General features: G+C 39.4%; 1 protein-coding gene across 2 annotated transcripts in view; it reads left to right on the plus strand.

The window, feature by feature from the left end:
• Positions 1-25,900, plus strand: part of LRP12 (LDL receptor related protein 12) — a 50,651-nt gene that overhangs the window by 10,678 nt on the left and 14,073 nt on the right. The window contains exons 1-3 of one of the 2 annotated variants that reach the window (XM_042833513.1): positions 9,998-10,028; positions 19,146-19,202; positions 25,114-25,249. In XM_042833513.1, coding sequence (XP_042689447.1) covers positions 10,004-10,028; positions 19,146-19,202; positions 25,114-25,249 — 218 coding nt within the window. In that variant the 5' untranslated portion in view covers positions 9,998-10,003. Of the gene's footprint in view, positions 1-9,997; positions 10,029-19,145; positions 19,203-25,113; positions 25,250-25,900 lie in introns of those variants that run through there. The other variant, XM_042833507.1, reaches the window with a different exon arrangement.

Consider the following 25,900-nt stretch of genomic DNA (forward strand, 5'->3'; position numbering starts at 1 on the left):
GTTGTCTTTCTAGGGACTGAACTAGGTGAAATACTACAGGAGTGGGTACAGATCTCTTGAGAAAAAATCTGGATATTGTCTTGGTGTCCCAACACTGACGATGGCAGAATCCATGTAGGTCAGTAGTTAGCATCTGTGGATGTATGTAGATGATCCAGAAAGAAAAAAAATCAAGTGAATAGTCAAGTGGGTAACAATCAGCAGTGAAGTATAAACAGTGCAAGAATTTTCAAGTATTCTGTCTTCACAGCATGCACTTCATTGCAAATAAACTGCACTCTTCAGTTTTGCAATCCTTATAAACTTCAGAGTACTTCCTAATTTTAGAAAGCAGTATTTGTACGTGCTATCAATACAAGATGAATAGGAAACTCCTATGATGAAATATTCCAGGCTTCTTTTATACTTACTTCCCAGAACTGTACCTCTTGCAGTGATATCCTATTCCATTTTGTCAGTAGCGCAGCAAAACCAGTGTTCTTAAATTGTGTCTTATTATTATTCATTGGGCAGAGTAGCCAGTAAGGAATTGTAAGCGGTGTAATCTGCTTTCATCAATGCACAAGTGTAACAATGCTTTTCATGCAAATTGAAAAGGAGCTACATCTGAAAGAATACAACTGCCTGTCAAATGTGGTAAACGGTATTAACATAAAATACTAGTATCTTTGCACATAGCTATTTTCCAAAGCATTTTTCATCCCATTCTTCACATGTCAGTTTCACTTGTACATTGGATGGATTTGAATGTCCCAACAAATAGCTGCTATTTGAGGTCTGGTTGACTGTTATGTGACACGTGGCACCTCTTTCTAAGAGGGCACTTGTACATCAAGCAGCGACTTGCTGATGCTAAACTTTCTTAAAAGTAGGCTTAGACTTGAAGGATCCTGTTAACCTGACTCACACTTAAATTTATGGTGCTCTTCTGATAGGACATGCTTGGAAACAAACCTTCAAAGAATACTTTTTCTTTCAAAATACTGTGTGTAATTGCCTAAAAGCTCTTTATTATCTGAGGATTAAGTATTAAGATAGACTAATAACCCCTCACTCTAATAATATTCCCATGAAGTGTTCTTGTTTACAGGGTAGAAATTGAAGCACAGAAAATTAATAGCTGCGCTGTAATTGTTCATGAATAATGTTTGCTACTTTCCATTTTTCTCATTGCTTCTGATTTTGTGTGTAGTGGAGAGAACGGACTTGGATAAGGCAGAGTCAGTGTGGGGAAAAGGCAAGCTTATTAAAGGAATGCGAGGCAAATGGAATGTGGCTTACTGATCTGAACCTGCCTTCAGTGTAGTCAGACTAGTTTGTTGGCTGAAATGCCTGCAGCTCCATTGTGTGCATGTCTTCCAGTGTGCCCAGCACGCATATGCTGAAGGCAGGCTTTGTATCAGAAAAATCACCACTCCAGAGGAGGGAAGATGAAGGATGAAGAGTGGTCCTAAAGTGTTTAAGTATGAACGGCATCCTTGGGGAAGGATGCACTTGCTGAATTTTTGTTGTGGAGCTGAAGGGAGGCTAGTTGAGAACAGCTGTTCCTGTTATTACCTTATTTAAAACCTCAGCTCCTATCCCTGTCTGGTTTTACAGATGTAACTGCCATTTGATTTCTCTCACTCCCAAAAATCCAGTCCCCTTCTGCTCATATTAAATACAGCCCATTGTGTATTTAAGCTATTCCTTCTTAAGTGAATGCATGCAGATTTCTTTAAAAGGCTTAGTGGGGGATCTGCTGCTGCTTAGAGACCTTCATACCAGTTGAAGGAAACATCTCATTGGAAGAAGAAACATAAAACATTTTTTCTCAATAATTATTATATTCTATGTGGAATCTCATTTAATAGTAGGTAATTTTTCCAGGAAGCATTTGTGTTGGAATGCAAGTAAAAATGTATAAATTTTTATGATATTAAAACTGGATTTTGGGGACTGTTACTCTTTTCCCAAATGCATTAGAAATAAGTCCGAAGTACTGAGGAATTAATGGAAATGTACAGATGCATACATTTGCTCTTAGGCTGTGATTCATTGAGAGCTGGTCTCAGGGTGATGCTCAGCTGGGTTACACAGAGAGCGAGTGAAGTGATAAACTCAGGTGGCTTTTGGAGTACTGAGTTGTGAGCTGGGCAGGCAGCAGGGTTGGGCAGCAATTACCCAACATGCAGGACTGACCTTCAGCCGTGCTGAGTCCCTCCCTGGTAGTGCTGGCAGATGATTTCTGGAGGGCGAGCGGGAACACATTTAGATTTCCCACACCTTTAATTTTTTGTTTTGTTTTTTAAGATATTATATTTGGACTGCAAGAAAAAAAGCCTCAAATTGGTAAAACTTTTAGCAGAAAGGAAGTTTGTCTTTTGTAAGTCAAATGTGGGGGAAATGAGAAGAACTGGAGAGAGGCTGTGTTGAGGTAAAAATGGAGATAGGGTGAGTAGGTGTAAGGAATAGCATGCTGGAAGACAATTATGAATAGGAATGTCAGACTAAATAGTGATAAGGATTTTGGAAATACTTGTTAGAGCACATTGTGCTCTCCAAGGCATTCATTCCTCTCATTATGTTGAAGCCTCTCTTCCTGTTGTTGCGTTTATCATAAGAGCTCCATCCTAGAGCGTTTGTGGCTGTATTTTCAGTCCTGTCTCTGCCTTTCCCTCCCAGTAGGGGAGAGACCTTTGGTAAGCTCTTGTAATCTGAGGCTCGCTCTGGTTTCTTTCTGAGTATCGCAGAGTCCTCAGGGATTGGGGAGCACCGTGTGTGAATGAACTCCTGTTCCAGTATCTGCCGAAGGAGCTGGATGTGCATCAGTCTGAGAACACCACAGTTTGCCAACCTGCACAGTGGTGGAGCTGAGGGGATTGCAGAGCATTGGGTATGGCTGCATTCATGAAATCTGTTTCCCATAACAGAGGTGGCTTATGTTTTGGCCATTCATCTCCACAGGGCTTCTTCACAGAATCACAGAATGGCCAGGGTTGGAAGGGACCTCAAGGATCATGAATCTCCAGCCCCCCTGCCACAGGCAAGGCCACTGACTTCCACATTTAATACTAGACCAGGCCGTCCAGGGCCCCATCCAATCTGGCCTTGAACACCTCCAGGGACAGGGCATCCTCAGTCTCTCTGGGCAGCCTGTTCCAGCACCTCACCGCTCTCATAGTAAAGAACTTCCCCCTGACATCCAACCTAAATCTTCCCTCCCTCAACCTAAAACCATTTCCCCTTGTCCTGCTGTTATTTACCCTTTCGAAGAGTTGACTCCCCTCCCGTTTGTAGGCTCCCTTTAGGTGCTGAAAGGCTGCAGTGAGGTCACCCCACAGCCTTCTTTTCTCCAGGCTGAACAACCCCAGCTCGTCTTTGTAGGGGAGGTGCTCCAGTCCCCTGATCATCTTTGTGGCTTTCCTTTGGACCCTCTCCAACAGCTCTCTGTCTTTCTTGTGCTGGGAGCTCCAGACCTGGACACAGTACTCCAGTTGGGGCCTCACAAGAGCCGAGTAGAGGGGGACAGTCACCTCCCTGACCCTGGTGGCCACCCTTCTTCTGATGTAGCCCAGGATACCATTTGCTTTCCAAGCTGCAAGGGCACACTGCTGGCTCATGTTAAGCTTTTCAGCTGTCAAGCCCCCAGGTCCTACTCTGCGGGGATTTTTCATTAAAAAAGTAATGTTAGGTGGATGTGAAAGACCCAGGTCATCTCTATAACTTGAGATCTGTTTGCTTGTTCAAATTGCTGTGAACTTACATTTAAGACATGAAGGTTCAGAGAGCTGCCACACCAGATTTGGATTTATTTGACTCTGAGGTAAATAATGCCAATCTCATCAACTGTGCAAATATTTCCAGTTTCTTGTGAAGTGCTCTGGTTGAAATTGTGATTGTGCTGTACTGGACTACATGCATGTGGCTCAACAGGAGCATCTGTACATATTTGAATGGCTTGAGAAGGATTTAGTTCAAATTCTGAATTAAGAACAGTAATATAAAACTGAAAGATGTAAGAGTTTTCTTCCAGGCTTAAGGTTAATGTAATAAAACTTGGGATATTGTGACTTATACCATACTCTCTTCTTAATGGTTCTATCGAGAGTAAGTACAGAAAGTGCATTTAGTGTCTTACAATCTTCATTGTACACTGGAGCACCTACAACTCATTGTGATCATTTAATTTCTATAAGAAATAACAGTATTAAAAAAAAATAAAAAATAAAAAAAAAAATTCCAGTGCTGATTTCTGTATCTTGGGGATGTTTTCTCATAGCAGGGAAATGATATACTGGAGCATTTTGAAACAAACTTTGTCCTCTTGTACAAAGTTCTGTGCATCATGACTGCCTTGAAAGCTTGCTGTGCTCTGCTGACTTGCAGCTGCTTACACTCACTGTCAAGTCAAATGCTTATTTAACTCTATAGAAGGGATTTCTTTGCTTCGTTTTGCTGTTGTGGAGCCCTAATACTGTCCCAACAGTTTTTTTTTGTTTGTAGGTAGTGATAGCAGAAGATTGTTTATCTTTTTTAATTACTGTGAATCTCTGTGGCAAGAGGATCCAGCACCCTGCAATCTCAATGCAATCTCAAAAGCATTCTGGTTGTCACGTGCACTTTTTTCATTGCATTTAGGGGTGACAATGTTAACTGTCTCTCTTTATATTGCAACTACTTTCTTACAATTGTTTTCACATGAGCTATCTGCCTGTTTCTATAGCTACCTCCAAAACAACATAATTCAGACTATCCTGAATGCCTCCCAGGATTACCAAGGGACCAGACCTTTACCTTTGGCGTGCAGGAGTTTGGACTTTGGGTAATCTGGGGCCAAGAGGGAAGCAAGCAAGAAAGATGTTAGTTCTGAGCGGGTGTTTGTTTCACCTGGTTTTACTATCCTATTGATCTGCAGCAGGTCTTTACTGTTAGCTTTCTCACTTATTAACGTGCTGTAGTTTGTCTGTTCATTCTTTTGTGCTTGACACTGCCTGAGTAGCTCTTTCTATGGGATGCACAAAGCTGTCATAGTTTTCCTCAAATGTTACTGCCTTTGCTGTGGTTCCTAGAGATCAGGAACCAGGTTTGGCACCTCATGGGCTGAGATTTCCAATTGTTTTCTGTATTGTGCTTTTTAATTGTCTGTTCCTTGGTAAAAATGTAATGTACACAGTTTCCACAAGGTAGTGAACTCTGAGGAGCAATACTTGCTTTTCTTGTTTTTACTATTCCTGACACAATAAAGCTATAACCGTGATAAATGGTTGTTTGTGCTGTTAGGCAAAAGATTAGTAGTATGTCACTGTGTTTTACAGATACTATGAGCTAAGTGAAAGCGAATATAAACTTTTTTCAAATCCATTTTTTGTAGATGTTGTGTTAGACACTGCATGCTGTCTGAAGTCATAGATGTTAAACTCTGTCGTGTAACGTGTGAGGTACAGCACCAGTGTCTTGTAGGACAAGAATCACAAGATTAAAAGCAGATAACATGAAAAGAGAAAAAAGATCTGTTTTCCAGAGAGAGGGAAATAAGTGCTGGTTTGAATCTTGGAGATTTATATTTGATTCTGTTTTGTTTTTGTTTTTTAAGTAAGTGTAGGCTGCAAACTTACGAGGATATTCGTGGAACTTCTCAGATTTATTGCTGTAGAATTAGACTTGTGACATAGCTGTAACAGTTTTGTAGTGGACGTGCACATGGGTCTTGCATGTGAAGATAAGTTTTACAGTTTATAGTCTTTACTGGATGTTTCCCTTATCAGTTGTTTGCTTTAATCAAACTAACATGTTTTCAACAGAAGTAGAAAGGCTGCTACATGCAGAACTCTCACAGGTGTGCCTGCTTGTGAAGGGTGCACATGTGTTCATGTGTTCGTACCAGCAGTTTGCCTTGGCTATTTAAAATACTAAGAAAATCAATTTTATCTCTTACTGGCCATCTATCTATCTACCTAAGCAGTGTAATGACTGCCTTCTTGAATAGAAGCCATTTGCAGTGCATTTTGAGGAATGCAACGTGTTACAACTGACAAGCTCTGCAAGTTCAGCCCTTGTGCTTCCTAAGTCCTGAGGATATTTAATAGACAGCATAGTTCAGACAAGTCTAGAAAATGGTGGTAGTCAATTAATATCTTTTTCTGTCATAGTGATTAAGATTTTGAAGCTGACAACTGTAAAGAAACAACTACGTGGACGGAATGTCTTCTTAATAGTGAGAATGGTTTCATTTACGTGTTGTTGTTCACTTGGAACTCAGTGACATCTCCATTTGTATCTGCTGTTACTAGAGCAGATCAAATTATTCATAGTATATAATGGAATGAATTTTGCATGTGGGTGTTTGCGCAAAATTAACCGAAGGCCTTGCTTTGCAGAAGTTGAAGGAACAGGCGAGGATTGTGTTCCGTTAGGAGTTCTTCCCTCCTTGCTTGTGTTTTTTTCCGTGTTGTTAAAAACTGTGTGAACAGTGATGTGCTGAGCTGTGCAGTGCAGGGTTACTTCTGCTCTCTAACTGCTTTGGTGAAGCCTTAATAAGGGACAGAGGGTCTGTCCTGTGAATAGCAAGGTAGCTGGGCAGACTGTGTGCCATTTTTTTTGTAAGCTCAGTTTCAGTCTGAATAGGTGCTAGAGAGCTAAAAGCTCCAGTTGGCAGACTTTGCGTAGACAAGTCAGCACAAGTATTTGCAAGGTCTGTGGTTTCTGTGAACTTTTTTTTTTTTTTTTTTTTTTGCAAATTAAAGAAAACAATCACTCTTGGGAACTCTGCAGTGCTTTTTCTTTGTATCAAAAAAAACTAAACTCATGAAGTCTTAAAAGTTGTCAGAGGTTTATTTCTAGCAATGAGCAGCAGGAAGGGAAGAAAACTGTTTTATTTTTCACGTGAGAGTGTTTTCCTAGATGCAGTAAACATACTGTATCTTATGATTTTTGTACATGCTGTATTGTATGATTTAGTGTATGTGCATGTGGTGTGATGGTGCTTCACCATCTTTTCTAGTGAACAGCTTGCACTCAGTTCAGTTACATAATTACAGTGGGTGCAGCTGGAATGTTTTGCAGCTAATTCTTATTTATTGTTCTTACCTTTGTGAAGGCAGAGTTGAAGGTAAGTGGGTATGTACTCTTTAATTCTGGTATTCCCTGGTCAGCTCTGGCTCATATTCCATTAGGAACACAGTTAATCCAGAAATTACAGTTAGGTCTGTCAGTTCTCTGGTTTTGTATATGCCAGATATATGGAATTTCTTTCTTGATTTGTGCCTGAGTTGTAATATCTTAGCCCATCTGTTGTGTAAGTGCTTAAAAACAATTTTTGCAATTGGTTCTATTGTATGAAGCCAACAGGCTTATTGCTTTCTGGATTTGGAGACCATTATTGTCAGGATGTATCCTAGGCTGCTACTATTACTATTATTATTATTACTTCACTTTTTAGAACAATGACTCATATTTTTGTCTTCTGTTTTGAGCTGCTGGTCACATGAGATGTAGGCCTTATAATAAAGAAATGGCAGTGGAGCTGTGTTTTCCATCTCTTTAAAATCCTCGTGATTCTCCTTGTCGCCTTCCCTCCCCCACCAGAATGTACTCCTACGCTACTTAAGGCTCTTTTGGAAAAAAAATCAGTCATAAATCTGAGTCATGCTGTCATCTGGAACTAGAAGTTTAGATGTTTTGAGGGTTCCTGGTAGGGATTCTTGGGGTAATGGCAAATAATGCTTTCATTCTTGCAGGCGCATGTTAGATTTATGATGGCTGCTGTATTAGTTTTTGAATAATGATTTCATTTCTTCTGTTGGTACTTCTTCAAGACAGAATGAAGCCAAGTCTTCAAAAGACGATGAGATACCTGGCAGTACTATATCTTAAGAATATATGACTCGAAGCTCTGCTTTTACCATCTTATGTCTGAAATCTTCTGCTTGACTGTAGATGCTTTTTGGATTTATTCTTTTTACATTCGTAATATACTGGTTGTACGTGTAGGCAGACAGTTGCCTGCTACCATTTGTTCCTACTGTTACAAGGAATTTGGAAGGGAAATCAATCTAAACCTGCATGGAGCAAAAGCTAAGCCAGGTATTTTACTGCTGCAACAATATAAAGAAACTATAGTAGATAAAAGTGTGAAGCATGTGGAGAGCATGAATCAAATCTGAAATGCTTTTTCCCCCTACTGTATACACACTGTGCAGCCCACACTTCAAAATTTTCTCTAGTCTAGCACTTCTTAAATGAGAAATACTTTTAGTTCCTGAAGTGGGATTTCAGAGGGGAAGAACAGTTACTGCAGTTGAATGTGTGTGAATGCTCTGAACGGCCCTTTGGTAAAATAATCGAGCTTTATTATTTTTTAAACATAGCTGTTTAAAATACAGAGGCGCTGGCTTTTCAAGGCTTGTAAGTAATACAGTAGTGGTATGTTTTCAAGTAGAAGGGCACGTTGTTAGATGTGCATTTATGATAGGGTGTAATCAGTTAACAGTAGGTGCTGAAGTCCACGTTAAAGCCTTACCAACAAGATAATTTAGTTAAGAGACCATACTGCCTGCCTATCTTTTTTTTTTAATGCCTAGTTTGTCACCTTCTGCCTTTTCCTCTCCTTTATGTTATTTGAGACTTAGCTATAATGTTATGCTTTGAACAATTTCATTGTTTTTATGGTTGTTTTTTTTCTCCAGCTCTCATCGTGGCTAATCCAAAGTGCTGTGCCAGATAACCACCCCGAGGGAGGGCACGTAGGGCTCACAGGCAGCGATGTCAGTCAAGGGACTTACTTCATACCTGGCTGAGCAGAAGTATGGGGTTTGACGTGAATAGAACTACTTATGTGCTTAAAATCAGGAATCTTGTTGAAGCTGAGCCAGCGTCTCAGTTAGATTTCCAATTTCCACTGCTGGCTGCCAAGTATATTGGAGCTGTCTATAAATAGTTTGTGGAATTTTTGAGTGAGGGAAGAAAAAAACCACCCAGGTTCTCTTCTGTCCCCCCATCCCCTTCTTCTAACTACAGCTGAGAAGCTTAAACTGTTTTTTGCTGAAACCTTCACACAAATGTCCTCGCAAATTAAGAACTAAAACACCCTGAGTTAAAAATGTTTTAATGACAGCCTACTCAAATATTTTATAGTGAAATTTACAAGTATTTTTGTACACAGTGTTACATAAAAGGCACAAAATGGTATTTTTTCCACCTGTAGCATTAAATCAGAGTTGCTATAGCTACTGCTTGGGCTCTTCTTAGGACCTATTCCAAAGGAGCCTTGAGTTATCTTGGTAGTTGTGCGAAGCTCTTTCCAAAGTGTTTCCTGCTCTGCCTCTTGTACAAGTCCCTCCTGCTGGCACAGCCAGAGCATAGGGCTGTGCTGCACCGAAACAGCATTCTGCTGAACTGCTGGTTGTTTGCATAGTTGATTGACAGCAACGGGAAGCTGCTGCTTCCAGAAGGACAGAGAAAGGATGGAAGGTGGCAGAGAAGCCAAGCTACACTTATACAGCAGGAATTACAGCGAGCTCGCTCTGTAGCCTGCAAGATCTTCCAGATGTTCACTCACTGCAGCCTAGTGGAGCTCATGGCAGTACTGAGGTGCTCCAGCATCATCTGGCTGGCAAAGACTGGCATGAAGAGCAATAGTGGTAAAGGGCTCTGGGCCTCTACACTCATTATGGTTTATATGGATTTTTCTAAGTGCTTTATTTTGTGTCTCATGACAATATTCACAGTTGGGATTGTGTACGCTGTGTCTAAGAGTCCAAAAAAAAAAAAGAGCTTGTGTTCCTCATACTGAATGACTGTGGGGAAGCAGAAGGGCATGCCTGGCATTGAGATGGAGCCTCACTGATAGATCTGAAGCTGCCAGAGCTGATCACACTTCTTGCGGTAAATAGTAGGATGAGGGAGTGTGATGACAGGTCCTGCAGCCTTGCAGGAGCAGCTTTGTAGAGCAAAATAAGTTACACTGAAGATTTAATGCTTATGTCATATACGTTTCTGAAGGGCTTTCTTTGGACTGGCTCAAATGTGGCCCATGGGACTGCGTACACGTAAGTAGTAGGAATGTCTTGTGAATTAGTGTCTTCTAGAAGAAAGTCAGATAGTGGTTGCTGTAAAAAGTTAAATATGTATATATATATATATATGTAGGTATATATAAGTTGCCTGTAATTCCACTGCAGAATAGATTCTCTAGTTCTTGTGTTAGTTTCCTAAATAAACTACATCAGTTGGCCTAAAATAAAAATGGTACGTCATAAAGTAACAGCGTTATTATAAACAAATGCCTTGCATTACTGTCCTTACAGTGACATTTTATGTGCTTATTTTGTGCTTTTGTCATAACCACATTTAAATATGCCACTGTTTCAGTATAGTTTAATCTGTTAGTCGTTTTTATTATTTCCTTAATTAAGAAATTGATTATGCCATTGTGGATTATACACAACTTTCTCATTTCACAAGACAATTTACTTTCACCGTTTGAAATTTAAAATATATATTCACTGTATCTTCTTTGTAGCAGATGTTCTGTTATAGAGATTTGAAATAAATCGTGTCACTCTGCTCAATTTGCTTTTAGTAGATTTCAGCTGATGTCTGCACAGCAGTAAGGCTTTGTCTCAGTGCTTCTGTCATGCTGCTTGCGTAATTTCATATTATAACAAATGGTTATTTAATTCTTCTCTTACCTGGAAGGGTAATTAACACCTTACTGCACAGCTTAATGATATTTTACAAAATGACCAGCTGAAATTTCTGTCGTCCAGTAGGAAATACGGCAACACTGCAGGTAACTAATTAATAGCAAACTGTTGATCAATAACTCTTCCGAAAGTTCTTCAACTAAACGGGGGTTATTAATCATTTAACACCTAGAAGTGGGTCGATATTTCTCATGATGCTTTTTTAGTTGCCTTTTGTCATAAAATGTATAAGCTTACGCTAAACTGCCCTTTTTTAGAGAAGCTGTGGTTGGATATCTGACGAAAGTTTTTGGTCAGAGATGCAAAGTACTACACAAAGAGCTGTAATAGGGGCTGTTGGCAGGAAGTGACTGTGGATCGCTAATCTTGCCATGATTAGTTAATTGAAATAGCTTACTGGTGCCCCAACATATTGATTCCATGTCTAGTGGATGATGTGGCTTCAGAAGGCAGGAAATGGTGTCACCTGTAATGATGGTGACTGGTTTCTGTAGGAATCTAGGAATGCTGTTGCTTTGCTGTGCTGCTGGGTGCAGAGACACTGCAAATGTTGCCTGGCTCCAGTGGACTGTGTGCTCTCAGCTCAGCCACACCTCAATTTGAAGCATTCCCTATAGCAATAACACTGTTCATTTCATGAACTGTTCTGGGAGGGTAAGTTTCAAATACTTTGGCTATTTGCTCAACTTTAATTTCTTTATGATGTTGAAGTTTCACACACAGCTCTGATCCTGTCTTCTGAAGAAGGCAAATTCTGAATTTTTATAATAGAGTTCTGCAGTGGTAGGAGGAGATGTTTTGCGTAGGGGGGAAAAAAGAAGAGAAGATGCCAGAAATATTCTCAGAAACTTTTATAGATTATGAAGGGTGAAACAGCAACTTGGAACTCTCTTGTGCCCTCGCATCCATTTGAGATTATGGAAAATACTGTCTGTATCACATGATCAGAATTTGCTGTGTGCTGTGCAGCCGTATTGTGTTGTGAATATTGATCACAGAATGATTTGGATTGGAAGGGACTTTAAAGCTCATCCAGTTCCATCACTGTGCCATGAGCAGGGCTGCTGTCCCCCAGCTCAGGCTGCCCAGGGCCCCATCTACTATGGCCTCGAACGGCTACAGGGGTGGGACACCCACAGCTTTCTGGGCAGGCTCTGGCAGTGCATTACCACCCTCTGAGTAAAGAATTTCTGCCTAATATCTGGTCTAATCTCCCTTTGTATAGTTTAAAACTGTTGCTCCTTGTCCTGTCACTATCAGACCATGTAAATAGTCACTCTCCCTTCTGTTTATGAACTTCTAAGTACTGGAAAGGCACAGTGAGATCTCCCTGGAGCCTTCTTTTTACCAGGCTGAACAATCCCAATTCCCTCAGCCTTTCTTCTAAGGAGAGGTGCTCCAGCCCTCTGATCATCTTTGTGGCCTCCTGTGGACCCACTCCAGCAGTTCCACGTCCTTCTTGAGCTGGGGACCCCAGATCTGGACACAGTGCTTCAGGTGGGTCCTCATAAGAGTAGAGCAGAGGGGGACAATCCCTTCCATCTGCCTGCTGCCACCCTGTTGATGCAGCCCAGGATACTCTTGGCCTTCTGGGCTTCAAGTGCACACTTGGGGACTGGAACCCCCAAGTCCTTCTTTGGGAGGTCGTCTTTGACCAACCTGGTGGCCTTCTATGATGTCACATGCTGGGTGGATGGGGGAAGAGCGTTAGATGTAGTCTACCTTGATTTTAGAAAGGCATTTGATACTGTCTCCCACGACATCCTTATAACAAAGCTGAGGAAGTGTGGGATAGATGAGTGGACAGTGAGGTGAGTTGAGAACTGGCTGACTGGCAGAGCGCAGAGGGTCGTTGTTGGTGGTGCAGAGTTTGGCTGGACACCTGTAACCAGTTGTGTCCCCCAGGGGTATGTGCTGGGTCGGGTCTTGTTCAGCATCTTCATCAGTGACCTTGATGAGGGGATAGTGGCCACCCTCAGCAAGTTTGCTGATGATACAAAGTTGGGAGGATTGGCTGACACGCCTGAAGGCCGTGCTGCCATTCAGCAAGACCTGGACAGTAAGAAACCATATGAGTGCAACAGAAGCAAGTGTACAGTCTTAGACCTAGGGAGGAATAATTGCATGCACCAATACAGGCTGGGGGATGAGCTGCTGGAGAGGAGCTCTGCAGAGAGGGACCTGGGTGTCCTGGTGGACGACAGGTTGGCCATGAGCCAGCAGTGTGCCTTTGTGGCCAAGAGGGCCAATGGCATTCTGGGGTGCATTAAAAAGAGCGTGGCCAGCAGGTCAAGGGAGGTGATCCTCCCCCTCTACTCTGCCCTGGTGAGGCCTCATCTGGAGTACTGCGTGCAGTTCTGGGCTCCTCAGTACAAAAAAGACAGGGATCTCTTGGAAAGAGTCCAGCGGAGGGCCACGAAAATGGTGAAGGGCCTGGAGCATCTCTCCTATAAAGAAAGGCTGAGTGATCTGGGTCTGTTCAGCCTTGAGAAAAGACGACTGAGAGGGGACCTGATCCAAGTTTATAAATATCTGAAGTGTGGGGGCCATAGTGGTGAGGCCAGTCTCTTTTCAGTGGTGAGTGGAGACAGGACAAGGGGAAACGGACATAAGCTGCAGCATAGGAAGTTCCGCACAAATGTGCGCAAGAACTTCTTTACAGTGAGGTGACGGAGCACTGGAACAGGCTGCCCAGGGAGGTGGTGGAGTCTCCTTCTCTGGAGATGTTCAAGACCTGCCTGGATGCCTACCTGTGCGACCTGCTGTAGGGAACCTGCTTTGGCAGGGGGATTGGTCTCAATGATCTTTAGAGGTCCCTTCCAACCCCTACAATTCTGTGATTCTCTGCAGGGCTGCTTTTAGTGAATTCTCCCAGTCTGGGATTTCCCTGATGCAGGTAAATCCCTGCATCAGAAGCGTTAATTCTAAATGTAGAGCAGTTTAAAAAATACAAGTGCAAAGTGTTCAAAAGATGAGAAGTTGTAGGTGAGTGGAAAGACTCAGGCGAATCTTGTACAATTTCCTTCTCACATACATTGCATGTGAGGTGGATGTCAAGTAATTCAATGTAGTATTTTTGGTTGCATGCTGAACACATGTTTTATCTGGAGGAGGGAAGTAGTACTCGCTTCTCAGTTGGTCTCCCCCATGCTGTGCTGTGAGAAATTACGCCTTCCCTTTAAATTCAGCACAGGTATGCCCTCCGCTGTGTGACAGCCAGGCAGGCAAGCTTTGCCCTTCTCCCAAAGATTTTGCAAAGCTGCAGTTCAGCCTCACTGCTGTCTGGTGCAGCTCACTATGCAGAACAGTCCTTGGGTATCTGCAGGAGGTGGGGGTGGGATGGCTGCTGCCTGTCATTAGCACAAAATGTGCTGGCACATAAGGTCGTTTACAAGAAGTTTGCTGTAATTCTGTGGAGACATGCATGTTTCCAGTTCCCGTAATTCTAGAAGGATGTTGCTATCTTTGGACTACTGTACTATTGGGCCTTTGTTAAAGGACTTTTTAGTGGTGAGATATGTAGGGTACCAACAGTTTATTTATGGAAGTGTGTTGTAAGGTTTGTGTTCTGTTGTTATTGTTCATATTTGGTTAGTTAGAACTACAAATTGGTGCAGATTAGTACAGCTGACAAGTCTGTAAATAAGTCGAGCTTGTTCTTTCTGATACAGAATAGGATGGGAATCTTGGAAGTAGGATGAAGAAAGGAAGTTTGACCGTGAAGTGTGTTGTCTGATTTAAAGCAAGCTGAGTATGTACCATAAGGAACACATTTGGAAGTACGTGATGTGAAGAAGTGGATTTGATAATGTCTCCCTGATAAATGTAGTTCAAGAGAAATATCAGGCCCAGCCTACTTACATGGAATCTGTTAAGCACTGCATGATGCCTCAATACAAGGTAGTTTAGGAAGAGATCTTTCCCCTCAGTCATTTGGTTACTGCAGCTCCTCAGCTTACACAATTCCAGTTATAGGTGGCTGTAATTGGGCTGTAAAAGCTAATGTCAGAGGCTTAATCCTGACACAGGAGAATTTAGCGTCAGTGCAGATATGATGGTGTGATTCTTCTGTTGCTAAATCAATGAGTTATTTGTCCACAGAAAGAAGTTTGGTGTGTTGTTTCCTACTGTGAATGTTTTTCCCCCCGTTTTTCATTTCAACAGTGAAATTAATTTTTTTGTAAAACACTGTTTGACTTTAATTCAGTCCCAAGATAAATATTCCTCTTACAAACGAGGAATTAAATAAACAAAATTAAATTTCACTATCACAGTGGACAAATCCACACGTTGCAGATTTTTAGGGTGCGCTTTTACAGTACTCATCAGTTAACCATGCATTCATTTTAGTACTTTTAGTCAAACTGAAATTGAAACAAGGTTTTAATTAGAGTGATTATTTGATATCCTAAGTGAGCATGCCATCGAGCAGGAGGCTCGCAGGGGGCAGACCTGAAAGGAAAGCCGCAGCTCTATGGCTGGGCTCTGTGTTAGTCCAAGCATTGCATGGCAGTGTGGCTGTCAAGTATATAGGACCCTATAGCTATGTTTTTCAATCATAGCACGCTTTTCAGGCATTAAATCTTTGGTTTGTTGTTTTTCTTCAAATTTTTTGCAATTTGTTGGTGTTGGATGTAGGCGTACTGCTATGATGTTTTTCTTGTTTCCTGCCCCATCTTCCAGCATCTATTTATTTTCCTGTTTGTGCTGAAATTAAATGATATTAATGAGTCAGATATCTTCCAGGACTGGTTCTTATCTTCTGTGTAGTTTGATTTCCTCTCCAGATTCCACGCAGAAGAAAAGGGTCATGTTTGTTTTTTTTTTCTTTTGACGCTTGCTGAACAGTAATGGAAACCAAACATTGGATATGAGCACAGTGAGGCAGTGAGTGATGCATTTCTGCAGTGGCAGCGGTGACTGTGGGTCACCTCTGTTAGTGCAGTATTTTTGTGAGCACAGTGTGCAGATTCTTGTTCATTGCTGGTGAAAATGCACAGTTAATGGTGGTGACTGTGGTTTAAAAAAAAAAAAAAAAGTGATTTGTAGCTGAGAACTTTCGCTCTCAAATAGTATTATTGAGCTCTTTGTATTTGTTGTAGTTTCCATGGAAATAAATATGAGGCACTACGTGACCTGTGGAAACTAGGATTTTCTGGAGGAGTCCATCCCAATTAGTAGTTGGTCCGTATTTAGACTGTAGCCATACTTGGAACATGTAAGGAACTTTTAAAGTTATTTGAGACAGAAAAGTATCTCAAATGAAGACGTTTCCAGATTGCAGATATACCCTATAAACAGTCAAACTGCTGTAATAATGAGTTGGCTAGCTTTTCATTACAGTCAAGTGATCTTTTAGGTCTGCTGTCAGCATTTAGGTCTGCTGTCAGCAGTGGTAACAACAAACGTGCACCACATTAGAAGACTCTTAGATGTATTTTCTGTGCTTTCATTAAACCTGTTAACGGGGGTTTAAGAAGTCTCATATCCTATTTTACAAAGATTATATTTTGGTTTAAAAATGAGCAAACAAACAAAAAACCCTGTAGGGAATGCTTGTTTTTTATCTTGAGCCCCATTCATTTGAATTTTCTTACTTAAACATGGTTGCTACCCTTATCTTAAGCTACAGGAGTAAATTTGTCTTGCCTTTATTGTCTTAAGCTTCAGTGACATTAAATAGCTCTTGTCCATTTGTCTTATGTATGTAATAAGGAGATGATACCATCCTGTTTATACTAATGATTTTTTAAAAGAATCACCAGGGAAAAAAAAAAGTCAGGTTTTGAAAATGAGAGTTGATTTCTCCCAGGCAGAGTAGCTCAGTATGTGAGCTGCGCTGTGCTTCCCTCTGGCCCCAAGTGCACGCTGTGTCTGCAGCCAGGCACAGCCAGCCTTTGCATTACTTGTGCTGGAGGTGCCTGTTGAAGGAGCAAACTGCTGAAAATGTCAAGGAACATGGAAGCTCATTGGTGACATAAGAAATTTTTTAATACACTCATATTCTGCTGTATTAAGTAGACAAAAAGGAATTTCAAAGATAATAACGCTACCAAATTTTAATGAAAATTACTGTTCTGTTATCTAGTACATTGATGTTCTAGAGCACTCAGTTTATATAGAACTGTGTGACATGATTATCATGGAATCATAGAATCACTAAGCTTGGAAAAGACCTGCGAGATCATCCAGTCCAACTGTTCATTGCCCTGCTCTGGTCATACTCCAGGGCCTCAATGTCTGTCTCGTGGGGAGGGGCACAATACTGAACACTGTACTCAAGGTGTGGCCCCAGCAGTGCTGAGTTCAGAATTCTTGAGCTCTTGTAAGGATCATTGTCTAGGAATTTTATAAAGGTGCCAGCAGTTAATAATGTTTATATAGCATCTGAACACAGTATTTCAGGGAGAGTTTCGAATGAAAAAGGAGGAAATCATAATTTGAGAACTTTTTAAGCTTCATCTATTTTTTTAACGAAGGGTTATGGGGAATGAAATAAAAAAGCTTCCTTTGGTGTTATAATATTTGGATCTGCATTGTCTTTGTCATCACACGTTAGTGCTTCTGACTAAACGCAGAAGATAGCCTGAAAATAAATATAACATCACCGTGCTGAATTAAACTGTTTGATCACAAAAGGTATTTGGAAGGAAAATATTAAAGCGTTCCATTTTGCAAACTGATGTTCTTATTCTAACAATTCTGAGTGAATGTGTGCAGGATTTGGGTTTGAGTTCCCATTTTAGTATGCTTTTGGTTATTATTTACAGTTTATTTTTTCAGAATCTTTTGTATATGCCTTGCATCTATCTCTGAATGAGCCCTCTTTGAAAGTATGCAATTGGTGAATAATTGCTACCGTAATTTGCAAGACATAAAACTAAAGATCTTGAAGTAGTAACATTTTTCTTATGTTGATAGCAATAATAGAAAACAAAGCAATTGGAAATGTGCTCTCGTGGAATCTGTTATAAATAAAGCTCCTTTGTATCAAATATGGTGTTATTTTGTAAATGTAGAGCTAAGTGTTACTGAAGATGTGAAATCAGTGAGGAGCATTCCTTGGCACGTCAAGTTATGTGCAAAATAGAGGAAGTATTTGTAGAATACAATTTGTGGTTGGACTTAGTGATCTTTAAGGTCTTTTCCAACCTGAGTAATTCTATGATTCTAATAGCTTTTTTTAAAATTACAGATACACTTGATTTTTGCAAGCAGTTTAATGGATAATAGTTGCTCTCTTGATACAGCAGTATTTGAAGTCATTTTTGTGGTTTTCTGCCTTTTGAACTTACAGGGGAATCACAGTGGGAAATTTTTTTTTTTAAACAACTTGGTATGTAAATATCTGTAATGAAATTAGCATGTAAAATATGGGGAAAAGAAAAACTTCCCTTTAAGAGCCCAAATTTAGTTTGGGAAATAAAAGAAAAAAAGTAGATGTAATATTATCCTATGAATTCTGATAATAAGTCTTCTAATTGTTTTCATTCTTTGGGAAGTGAAAAATTGCCTTTTTGTATTTAGTGTCAACCTTGGGAGGAACTCGTGAAGCATTTTATCTGTAAGCACTGCAACTGAGAGGTGTTGAGAAGCTTGCGTCGATCTGTGTTTAGGTCAAATGAGTCAGCAGTCTTGTAAGCTTGATATAAGAGGAATTTGTTTTTGTATGTGCTTTGGGATCTTGTTACCCCAAGGTCTTGCAGGTACGTTGCACTGGTGTAGACCAATGATTTTGCCTGTTTAAAAACAGGTGGGATGTGGCACACTACAGCAGAACGAGACTTGGAGGAAGTGTGACTGAGGGGTTTAAAATTTCTCTCATTGATACATTTCAAATTTTAGATTGACCACCTGTGTTCAGAGCAGCTTATTTATGAAAGTAGCTCCCTCCTCCTGAAATGCCTGGGAGGTTTGGCTTTAAAAACATAAAGGTTAGAGAAAAGATGCAGTGAACATTGGGGTAGCTGGTTCTTGGATTTGTCTGGAATATCTTTCTGGGAAAGAGTGTAGGCCACATTCAGTGTGAAATGGATGCTTGTTTTGCTGGGGCTGTCTATATTTCCATAACATTTACTTCTATCTAGGAGGAGATGGGGAAGGTGCATTGAAATAAACCTTTCTTGAAAACAACATAACAGTTGATGGAAAAATAATTCCAAATTTTCCATCTAAAATATCTGAAGTTTCTCAGAGTTTTGCTACTATCCTCACTTAAACTTTCTATTGTAAGTGGTTGTTCTTAATGCATTAATGGTGGTTGTTTTTATTTTTGTTATATAATAACTTTTTCCTCTAGTTTTTTCTCTAACTTCTATCATAAAACGAACCTGGGCCCTGTAACTCTTAATATTAATTAAAATACTTTGGTTTTGTTCTTTCTCTTCTGTAAAAAGGTATCTGAAGAATTTTTACAAATTTTATCTTGGAAATTAGCTTATTCATTATGTTTAATTTTAGGAAATGGTGCTCTTGCAGAACATTCTGAAAATGTGCATATTTCAGGAGTGTCAACGGGTAAGTCATTTTTTGTAATGTTTAAATTTCATGCATGACTTAAATAGTAAATATTGAAAGCCACCTGGTATCTTATGAAGAGATATTTGGCTATAAAAATTATTACTGCCTTTTGCAGCATGTAATAAGGAATGAAGCAACTGGAACATGGAAAAATTCTCATAAGATAAAATTGATACCTGCATGCTTATGAACAGATTATGCCTTTCTTAGTGGACTGCTTAATTATTTTTCCGTACAAACATTGAACTAAGAGAGAAGTTGGTTTAAGTTGAATTGATATTTTCTTTCCACAGTAAAGTTTTTTTGTGAAATGAAATTTATTGAAATGTAATTTTGAACACTGCTACTATCAAATAATATAAATCCAGGAGTTATGTGTTTCACCTGATTAGATTGAAGCTGTAACTGAAACTACTGTACACTTGACTGCACAGTTTATTTAATACAAGAAAAGAAAGAATTTTAGGACTCATGAAACTGAGAAACTGATGAGATGTTGGGAGAATGTGGGGCAAAACGGCAGCAAATGTTGCTCAAAGATTGCTTCGTTCTCTTCCAGTCACTCAGTCCTGGGCCGCCTCTGGGCAGCAGCTACAGCTGCCCCTGTTTGGTACTGGTGGTGTGACCGCATGTCCAGTAAGGCAGTAGGTGGTACAGTGTATGTGCTTTGTTCTTCAGTGTCAGCAGAGCTGCTGGTCACACTTTACACTTCTGTGATACAGACACTCAAAATATGGGCAGAAGAATAGAAGCCTGATTATGTTCATAGGGAAGCTGCTGTTAAACCATGGAAATCAAAGTGATTTTGACACTTTTAAAGTCAAAATGCTAATTCCTTCTTGACAGCAGCCTGCACACTGTGCTGCAGGTATTCCTGCAGTGTGGGTTCAAGCCTTACATTGGTGTTTGTGTACACAGTTCAATTTTTAGATAAATGTGCTGTCAGCAAATGGTCTCTATTACACCATATAACCTTCTTTTCACCTTCCATTGTTTGCCACACAAAGACTGTCAAAAGGCTAATTACAGAAGATCTTTGCTATCCTTTCTGGTGCTGCGTCATCTGGAATGTTGTTTTTTCAACAATAATAATGCACCAAGTATTGTATGTAGTTTATGGCACACTTAAGTAACAGCACAGGCACTTGCTGTTGGAGTAATTGCTGCTGTACTGTATGAGATATCCTGAAAGCTGCATAGGTTTTAACAATGCTTCACCCTTTTATTTACTGCAGCAGGCATGTCACAAGTCACAGTACAAGCAGAAAAGCATCTGCTGGGCAAGAAGTGAATGGATTTTTGACTGCTTTCAGTCCTTTGGCCAGCAGGCACAAACTGGCTGTGCCAAGAAAGGGACAACGCAATCTCGGTGTGAGATAACAGCTGGTAAAGGGGCCTTTACCTCCTCAGAAAAAAGATCCAGTGAGGGTTTTCATTTGAAGTAAAACATATTTTTTAAGAAATAGTTCTGACGGTGCTGTATTCTAAAAAATACATTTTTTCCTCCAGCTAGAAAACTGTATTATATGTTAAGACAGATACATTAAGATAGATACGTTAAGAGTAACTTGAAAAAATGTAAGATAACATAGAGGGTTCTGTTAATGAAAACATGAAGAAAGCACATTAATAGACACACTGGCATTTCCCTGATGGTCGTGTGCATACATGTGTGATGTACATCTTACAACTTCAGTGCCTATGCCAGGAATGAGAGAGGATGGACTTGCATGATTTTTTGGGTTTATTTGAAACAATTTGGGTTTCCCAAAGGTGTTTGAACTTGGAGAGTATATATTTCATCAGGCATACCTGGTTAGCTTTACATATATCAAATCAATTTTAAGCAAAGGGTTTCTGTAAAATAGAACCAAAGACAGCTGGCCTTTAATCTTTTTTAAATCCAACTTTAACTTGATTTTGAAACCAAGCAGGAGATTTTTGTGGACAGTTGCTCCTGGGAAGGAATTTAAAATGAAATTATTGTCTTGATGGTAGATTTCCTGTCGTGCTGCTGTTCTAAAACTACATGACCTACCTCACTAAATTATGTTTTAATAGCAGGGCCAACTGTGATCTTCAGAATTTATGCTTCTGCTGTATATTATATCTGCCAAGTTGCAGGTACACCTCTAATATATGGACATGCTTCTTCTACCAACAGCAATAACTGAATGTTGTCTCGTGTATAAACTATTACTACTGAACAAGTGTTAATGCCTTTAAAATCTGAAAAGTTGAGAAATATTTTCAGGTCTGTCTTTCGAGTGTGTAGCACCATAATTGTCATAACTGCAAAATCTTATTCCTCCATTTGAAAGATTTTCTGTATTGGAGAAAAAACTTCTTTGCAACAATAAATAAAAAATATATATAGTGATTACTACTTCTCTGTTTGGTCTCTGGATTGCAGAGCAAAGGGCATTCTAAATTAAAGGTTTTTCAGCCTTACCTCGAGGCAAGGATTCCTATGTTCTTCCCCTGTAGTTCTCCAAATAAGACTTTCAATGGCTCCTGAGAGTTACAAATTCAATAATTATCCTCCCTATTCATGGTTTAGACTTTATCATAACATTATTCCCTTTTTACTCTAAGCTGTTTTAAACACCTTCAGATCATTTATCCGACTGCATTCATGTCCTTACCATGTCCAATATAATGCATGCCTTATCATCTTGTGGTTCACATTGAAAGCTAATTCTTTTATCTTTTCAACTAATCTCCTGGCATTACTGTGAAGATAAATCCCTAATCTCCCTCTCCCTGCTTTTCTGAAGTGACTTTTTTTTCTTTGACATGTTGTTAACTGTTCCTACAGGTACTTTACCTCTCTAGATCTTACTACAGAATTTTTGAATAACTTTCTTAATTATTTTCTTGTTAGAACTTGATATTGGAATTTTGTATCCTGAAATTTTCATCAACTCTCTCACTTACCAGCCAACAACCCATACATAACTTACAGTCACGTTCCGTAATGTGGGGCAGTGAACAAATTTCAGGAAGAGGGAGCGAGGAAACCTTTTGTGAAGTGGATTGTTTTTAAAATCTACAAGAAAATCTATATGGAGCAGAAAACCACATGCACAGCTTATCTTCTCAGCAGCATTGTTTGCACTTCAGCATGTGAAACATTCAGTCCTAATAAAATTACTGCAATCTGCTGAACAAAGTAACGAACAGAATCGCAGATTGTCAATAAAATAAAGGCTCACGAAGGAAAGAATGTAAAACGGGATGTGCGTGAGCAGAACTGCAGCACAAATACAGTGGTGTAGGGGGAACGAAGAGGAATGCAGGCAGAGACGACACCCACGCAAAAGTCGTGTGCAGGAGACAGTTGGTCTCACCTCTGAAGTCTGGTAGCCACCTGCATGAGGAAAGCTGAAGGCATCTTGGACTTGTGCTGCTTTTCATCTTGACTACAAGGCAACCTTCACAGTTTACTTTGGGTTTCTGTCTTTGTTACATCTTCATTTCTTTTTTCCTGATTCTGATTAACATTCTGTTGTTTTTGTAAATATTTTAAGTGCTTTTTATGTATATGAATCCAAAGCTACTCTGTTTTCCTGTAGTTTTCAAGGACCTAAGGTCACTGGCAATTGAAATTACAAGTGCAAAATCTCTGCAGTTTAGTGGGAAAATGTTTAACTTCATGTGCTGTCAGCTGAATTATGTTTTGGTTCCATGGATACCTGGGTGTTCCTCATGTTCTTCAGGTTTACAAATAGATGAATAAAATATGATAAATCATGTATTTGTTAAAAGCTTTAGAAGAAATATCCTAGTTAAGCAAAGGAACAGAAATTATTATAAAGGCTTGATATTATGTTAATAAAGTAAGTGCCTCTTACAACTGTTTTATTTCAGAAGGTGGCACTTGATTTTTAAAGTCGTTCTGAGAAATTACTCTCCCAAAATGACAGCACTCCTGAATTGTAGCTTCCACACAGTCTTAACTTTTATAAATTTTTTGAGCAAATGAGAGGTTTCTTTTGTTTCATTAGTTGTAAGAAAGAGATCTCAGTACATAAATGTGTATCAAGCATGCAGGTATGCACATGCAGGGATCATGTAGCTAACCTTCACTCATGTTTTGTCCCCAGCTCTTTAGTGTCAGCTTTGATGGAAACAGACTGAAATTGTAAGTGAAGGTATAGAAAACGTAGGGAGAAAGTGAGATAGCTGGTACTGCAGCCCTTCCTTTCTTCTTCCTCCTTCCCCTCCTCCCGCCCCAGCTTTCCCAAATGAAAAACAAAAAGGGAGGAGTCATGGACAAGAGAATCTTGACTACTAGTGCAATGCAAATTTTCAGAGTGTTCTGAAAATACCAAGCTGATTATACAGGTGTTTTCCTTATGGAATTTCTTCTGAAGTTGCTCAACAAGTAAAAGTTGCCTGCTGGTACTACTGCAGGGACTGGTTTGAGAAATTACAGCTGTCAAAGAGCCAACGCTGGAAGTTTGCTAAGTTAATTGCATGTTAATTTACAGTTGCTAGCTGCATTTGGAGCTTTCTGTTCAACAGATACAGGCTATATATGTGCATATATATATATATTTAAAGTCTGCTTTGGAGGTGAACAGAGTGAACGTTTCCTAAATTGACTATTTTGATATGTTAGGATGAGGTTGCCTCTTGCAGTTTGTTGTCAGGCAAATTTAAAAGCTTCCTCAGAGGTTCTCAGACAAAATCAAGTATGTCAGTTTGTAAATATCCAAAATCAATGTTCAAATAGCATACATCACCTGAAGGTAATTATTTTAAGCTGATTACTATTTCAGTAGCAGCCAAGTAGCATTTGGAATTGCGTACCAGCATCTGTAAGCTTAATACAAAATGTTTTATACACACTTAACTTTTTTTGTGTGTGTTTTACTCTCATTCCTGTCAAAAATGATTATTTCAACTTGTAATTGTGGTATTTTTCTTGCCTGTCCTTTCATTTCCTGTCTAAAGATATGCAAGGTGTGTATCCGGACTGCTCATGCAAGACTAATGTTCCAAAATATCGTGGTGTACGAGCACCACCTATAGGGTCTCCTGGAAATTAAAATGAAAAAGCTTCCACTGGAGAGTGAGCTGTTCAAATACAGTTTTATTTGTCCGCATTTTGAGATTTTTTTTTTCTTTTCAGCATACTTGGATGGCAGGCAGCTGAATTAAAGCCACTGTAGAAAACTGCTCCTATAATTATTAAATAAGTGAGAATACAAATAGTTTGGTTATTCTGATTGCATATAATTTGTCTTATAAGCTTCCCAGTCCGTTATGAGAAAGGTAGGTTTGGAAGTGCTTCTTAAAAGTAATCTTTTGTAAAACTAACTTTCAGTATTTGTAGGTGAAGTATGCTGCAGTAAGTGTTCTTTCCCTTCCAAGCTCTGGGAACCATTTGCGTGAAGATCATTTCCATGCTAGGGTTGGAAGGGGCTATTAAAACAATGGGCAGACATTGCTTTTCTGCACAGGACAGGAATTTTCAACTACTTGATTATTGTGCTTTAATTACTTTTAATCTTCTAATGTGCCAGTATAAGGCGTAAACGTATAGTTAAATTGAATGGAATCTCTGTGGCAGGTACAAGATAAATTTGGGAAACAGTATTTTACTGAATAAAGATGTGAAATTCAGTTTATATTAGTTTGTAGTAAAACGTGGTATGCAAAATGATGTTAGAATAAACTTCTGCAATTAAAACAGTGGAAATCATCTTCCAGCTGGTATATTATGCCCAGTGTCCACTATAAGCTACTGTAGACGTTTGGTTTTTATTAGTATCTCATCTGATTGTGTGAGTTGTTTTTTTTTTGGTGATATGTACTGATGATCAATTATATTATTAAAAACCATTTGAAAAAAAATCAATCTAATTATTTTCTGTATGTTTTCAATATATGTATTTTTTAGCTTGTGGAGATATTCCAGAACAAATTCGATCTCCAAGTGGGACAATCACAAGTCCGGGGTGGCCCTCTGAGTATCCTGCTCGAATCAACTGTAGTTGGTACATCCATGCAAACCCAGGGGAGATCATTACCATAAGGTAACAGTGGTCCTGTTATTAACCACATGGACTGATGTACTGAGTAGACATTTTAACTGCCAATTGTATGCACTAATTTCCTTTATCCTTCTTGTAAATGTGGGACTTGTGATTTGTCTTTTTTTACCTTTCATTTTACCTGATTTACACTTACACAGCCATGTAGCATCTGTTGTCTGAACTTTCTGTGTTTCTATGTACATGAAAAAAATATGTTTTCCTTTCAAACTATGACAATACACAAGTTCTGCTGAAAGTAATAAGAACTATTAGCTAATGGAAACAGCATCCTTTCCATTTAGTAGTGCAGAAGCAAAAGCTAACCTTCTGAAGAATAGTAAAGCTGAAACAAATACATGCGTTTCAAAAAATACTTCTCTAAATTTATGTAAGTTAATGATGGTGTCATTCTGGCTTTTTAGACTTTTTTTGTTTTTGTCATAACTTTTTAATAAGAGATTTTAATAAGATTAGGAGGTTATAAACAAAATGCTAACATATATTGTGTGACATATTGTAATGGTGTCAGTATTAAATGGTATGTTGTAAAGTTGAAGTGGATCATTTCCATGCTCATTCTGTCCATCCCAAGTATACTTTCAGAGTGGTGGAGACTAGAATAACTTTCTGTGTGCTCATTTATTTGATCTC

Source organism: Centrocercus urophasianus, unplaced genomic scaffold (assembly GCF_019232065.1).
Source record: "Centrocercus urophasianus isolate 14NV4802_14NV808 unplaced genomic scaffold, USGS_Curo_1.0 seq_11, whole genome shotgun sequence".
In the NCBI taxonomy this organism is placed as follows: domain Eukaryota; kingdom Metazoa; phylum Chordata; class Aves; order Galliformes; family Phasianidae; genus Centrocercus; species Centrocercus urophasianus.